The sequence below is a fragment of the Perognathus longimembris genome, chromosome 3, assembly GCF_023159225.1.
Source record: "Perognathus longimembris pacificus isolate PPM17 chromosome 3, ASM2315922v1, whole genome shotgun sequence".
NCBI classification, from domain to species: domain Eukaryota; kingdom Metazoa; phylum Chordata; class Mammalia; order Rodentia; family Heteromyidae; genus Perognathus; species Perognathus longimembris.
In genome coordinates, this window is record NC_063163.1 from 66,850,778 (window position 1) to 66,855,599 (window position 4,822).

The window sequence follows — 4,822 nt, forward strand, 5'->3', positions numbered from 1 at the left end:
CGGTCCCCACGCGGCGAGGCACAGGCGTGCTGAGCGGCCGGAAAGCCGAGCAGGTCCCTGCCCGGAGGGAACGCTGAACTCCTGCTCAACTGTCCAGTGTCACCCTCATGCTTTGCTCGGGGCCTTCCAAGGCCCCACGGGGTCCCCTCTGGTGCGGCTGCCCCGGCCTCCCTTGCCCCGGCTTCCAGTTCCTCCTCCTTCAGGCCCGGGTCTCGGGTCCCCGCCCGCCCAGCTGTGACCCCAGGGCATTTGCACAAGATCTGGGTTATCGCTGCCGCCTGCGTGGGGCGGGGCGCGCGGAGGCAGCGGCTCGGCCGGTCTGGCGGGTGCGCCTGGGCCCGGCCGGGACGGAGGCCGGGGCCGGGGCCGGGGCCGGGCCCGGCGGGCGCCATGGATGGGCTGCGGCGCTGGCGCTGGCGGCGCCTGCGCATCGCGGTGCACCTGGCGGACGAGGCGCTGCTGCTGCCGCTGGCCGTGCGGCCCGGGGACACCGTGAGCGACGTGCGCGCGCGCCTGGTGCGGCGCGGGGTCGGATCCTGGGGGCGGACCTTCTACTACAACGCGCATGCGCTGCGCGACCACCAGACGCTGCGCGACGCCCGCCTGCCGGACGGCGCGGTGCTGCTGCTGGCGCGAGGCCCGGTGCGCGCGGGGGCAGGGGGGATGGGGGGAGGGAGGGGGACCCTGGGGACCGGGGCGGAGGGCTTCCCCAGGGCTTCCCGAGCTGCGTCGCCTCTGCCCTCTCCCGGCCCCGGCATCTGTCTCCCATGTCGCTTTTCTGTGTCTGTTCTCTGCATTTGTTTCCTGTTTCCGGCGTGTTTCCTGTGTTCGTTTCCCGTGTCTGCTTCCTGAGTCTTTCCTGTTAACTGTCTGTTCCTTGTTTCTCGGTTCCTGTTTCCGGTGTCCATTTCCTGTTTCCTGATTCCTCTTATTTCTGTGTCTGTTTCCTGTTTCCTGCGTGTTTTGTCTTTTTCCTGTGTCTGTTTCTTGTTTCCTGTGAATCTGTTTCCTGTGTTCTGTGTCTGTTTCCTGTGTGTCTCTTGTGCCTGTTACTGGTCTCCCATGTCTGTCCTTCCCTCCTGGCAACCCCCTTGCTCTGAACCTGGCTGGGGGGACAGAGCCGAGGCCTGGGGCCGTATGATGCTGGGGGCTGGGCCGGATGATGCTGGGGGCGGGGCCTGGTTGTGGGCGGGGCCGGGCCGGGCTGGGCAGGAGGCAAGGCCTGGCTGGGGTGGGCCCTGGCTCGGGGCGGGGCCGGGCTGGAGGAGGGCCCCGGATGGGGGGCGAGGCCGGGCTGGAGGAGGGGCCTGTCTGGGGGCGGGGCCTGGCTCGGGGTGGGCCCGGGCTGGAGGAGGGGCCTGGCTCGGGGTGGGCCCTAGTTGGAGGAGGGTCCTGGCTCAGGGTGGGCCCTGGCTGGGGGTGGGGCTGGAGGAGTGGCCTGGCTGGGGGCGGGGCCTTGTTGGGGGCGGGACCGGGCTGGAGGAGGCGCCTGGCTCAGGGTGGGCCCTGGCTGGAGGAGGAGCCTGTCTGGGGGCGGGGCCGGCCTGAGAAGGGCCCTAGCTGGGGGCCGGGCAGGGGCGGGGCCTGCCTGGAGTAGTGTCTTGGCTCATGTGGGCCCTGGCCGGGGGCGGGGTTTGGCTCGGGGTGGGCCCAAGATGGGGGCGGGGCTGGGCTGGAGGAGTGGCCTGGCTCGGGGTGGGCCCTAGCTGCAGGAATGACCTGGCTGGGGGCGGGGCCGGGCTGGAGATGGGCCCTAGCTGGGGGCGGGGCCTGGATGGGGGCGGGGCCGGGCGGGGGCCTGGCCTCCCGGGAGCCCCGCTCTTATTCTAGGGAAGCCACGCCAGTACCTGACAGCCAGGGCCTTTGAGATCGGGGGGCACGGAGGCGCAGAGCGGAGCGGGGACCGGCCTTGCTGGACTGAGGGAAGGGTGACCCTGCTGTGTGACCCCCGGCAAGCCGGCTTCCCCTCCCTGCGCTCGGCCCCGCCTCCTCCCCTTGGCTGGCGGCGGGCTTCGGCGCGCGGTGCCTGCAGTGCCCAGGCCGGCCGCCAGGGGCGCCCGCCGCCCGCCAGCGGCACGGGGCTGCCGGGGCAGCCGCGGTGCCCGGCCCGGCCTGAACAGCTCTCTTCCCCCCGGTCCTGGGCCAGGGCCCAGGCCCCCAGAGGACCAGCCCGCGCCCGCCCCTGACGGAGACGGCAGCTCGGACTCGGACCCAGGACCCCGGGGAGGAGCCGAGAGTCTTCCGGCCGCTCCGTGCGACTCCGGGCCCGGGGGTCCCCAGCCGCCGCGGGACCTCGGCGGCGACCCCGGGCGGCGCCAGGTGACGGACGCTCCGCCCCGGCCTCCCACGGGCCTGGCCGCCGTCCCCAGGCCGCCCGCCGGGCCGGGACCCCGCGGGGCCCGGGCCGCCCCGGTGCCGCTCACCCCAGGCGCCTGCCCGCACAGGTCTCTCCAGCCCCAACCCGAGGAGACGCGGAAGGACGGACAGACGGAGGGACCCCCGGCCCCCGACACCCCCGCAGCTCACTACCATCCCCACCCGTGTCCTGGGTGCACCGAGATCCCCGAGCCCGCTCGCTGGGGCTCCCCTTCATGCGGCTCCCAACTCCCGCTTCTGCAATGGGTAAACTGAGGCCCAAGGGGGTTGGGGTTGTCTGACCCCCGATGGGATGGAGCCAAGCCAGGGGGTTTAAGGTGTCCCCCTCCACTGCAGGGTCCCCAAGACTTGTGGAGGAAGGGAGGCCGGCGGCTTCCAACATTTCACAAGCCGTATGCAAATCACATGCAAATAACCTACCACTTAAACATTCCCCCCCCCAGCATGTTTTCAAATAATCACTAGAAACCTGAACCTGAGTGGGGGGGGCAGAGCCCAGGGCGCCCCCACCCATCTCCCCCACTTCTTCCCCCTCCCCCTGCTCTCTCCCATCTTTTTCCTCTCCTCCAAGGCTCCCAGCCAGAGGCGCCCGTGACCGCCAGAAGCGGCTTCCAGCGGCTGGGTGCTCAGATCGGGAGGCCCAGGCCTCGGCCCGAGGGTCCACGGCCGCTCCAGGAGCCGCAGTGAGGCGCAGGGCCGGCGACCCGGAGCCAGAGCAGCCCAGGGAAACCGTCCCCGGCTTGGAGTGGTGGCCTCGGAGCTGGGCCAGGGATACCACACCCCGCTCCCTGTCCAGCCAGCGCCCCCCTGACTCCCAGCCACAGACACGCCATTCCCGCCCTACCTGTTTGGTTTAGCAAACTCCTATTCATCCTTCAAAGCCCTCCTTTCACTGTCCCTTGCATTCACGTTTCCCTGATCCTCCAAAGAGAGCTTCCATTTCACTCTGGACTCTGGCCGTCCCTGCTCCCCCAGCCCCGATCCTCAGATCCGGAGGTTCCGGGGGGATCCGGGCGTCTCTGCTCCCCCAGGCCTGATCCGTAGATCTGGGGAGATCCGGGCGTCCCTGCCTCCCCAGCCTGCGCCAAGGTTAGAGGGTTTGGGACTGGCTGAGGGCGCGGTTGTGTGTGTGTGTGGTGTCTTGACTGTGTGCTGAATAAAACACAAATTGTTTGCAGAACAAAATTAAGTGCCCGCTCTGTGACTTGGCCTCCCTCTTTTGCCCTTCTTCCAGTCACCCAACAAGGCTGGGAAGCGAAGGGACACCACCGCTCCCCTCCACACACACACACACACATACACCCTCCCCCCAGCACCCGACCCACCGGAGAGCCAGTCTGGACTGTGAGAAGTTTTGGGTGAGACCTGGCAGCCCCAATTCTGCCTGGCCCAGGCCTGGGGAGACCGGAACACCTCCAGCCGGCTGCAACCGGTCCAGGGAGCCCTGGGGGTCTGCGGGCACCTCACACCCCAGTTGATTCACTCAGCTGCTGGGGCACAGGGCCTGCGTGGCCCCTGGTAAGAATCTGCTTTGCTCTCAGAACTCACGTTGCTCCCCTCTCAGCACATTTTTTTTTTAATGTATCCAAAGATCCTATACAAAGGACTGGCCTCTCCCCTCTAGGCCCATTCTTTCTATGTATTTAAAGATGGAATATGAAGGATTGACCCCCACGCAGTTTTCCCAGGCCCATACAGGCATCAGGCAAAACCCCAGGTATGAGCTGACCTGCTTTGATGTGCAGGGCAAGTCACCTCAGCCCAGCTGTAAGCAATTGTGGGCCCAAGGAAAAGCCACCAACTTCCTAGACCTAGAGGCTTTTCAATAACCTCTATCTCCTTGCTCAGACCCCATGTAATCCTGGTCCCAAATTCACCCCCGGGCACAACCTGCAGGAAGGTCTGTGCCCTGCTGCTCCTCAGTACACAGTCCTCGCCTGTTGATGATGGAGTCCAGCCTATTCCTTTTCCATTCTCCATTTTCCCAACAACCCCCAGGGCCGCGGGGCACTGCCCATGAGCAGGTGGGGCCAGGCGCCCAGGCTGGCCATCCGTCCATCTGTCTGTCCGTCCGTTTCCCTCAAGTTAAGTCTGTCTCTGTAGGCTTGTATCTTTCTTGTCTCCCGCCCCCCATCAGGACCATCCCATCTCCAGCTCAGGGCCTGGGCCCAGCGGCTGGGCTGGAAGGGCAGCATTTCCCGGGCGTCTGGTGCTGCAATCCCCTCCGTGGCCACCAGGGGGCGGCGCCCAACAGCGGACGGGCAGGCGGGGAGGGAGGGGTGGGAGGGAGGCTGGGGAAGGAGAAAGGAGAGGGAGGGAAGGGGAGGCTAGGAGGAGCGGAGATGGGGGAGGGGAGGGAGGCCAGAGGATGGATGGTGGGGAGAGAGGGCCGCCCCCCCTCCAGCCCCTCTCTGATATACTGGCGCCGGGCCTGACTTCCCTGGCC

At 67.6% G+C, this 4,822-nt stretch overlaps 1 protein-coding gene across 1 annotated transcript; it reads left to right on the plus strand.

Moving 5' to 3' along the window:
• The first annotated feature begins 390 nt into the window (after positions 1 to 390).
• Tincr (TINCR ubiquitin domain containing) lies at positions 391 to 3,341 on the plus strand. The gene is made up of 4 exons (XM_048341909.1): positions 391 to 642; positions 2,147 to 2,319; positions 2,445 to 2,622; positions 2,948 to 3,341. Exons 1-4 carry the CDS (start codon positions 391 to 393, stop codon positions 2,969 to 2,971), a joined length of 627 nt encoding a protein of 208 aa, XP_048197866.1. The 3' UTR covers positions 2,972 to 3,341.
• The last annotated feature ends 1,481 nt before the right edge of the window (positions 3,342 to 4,822 follow it).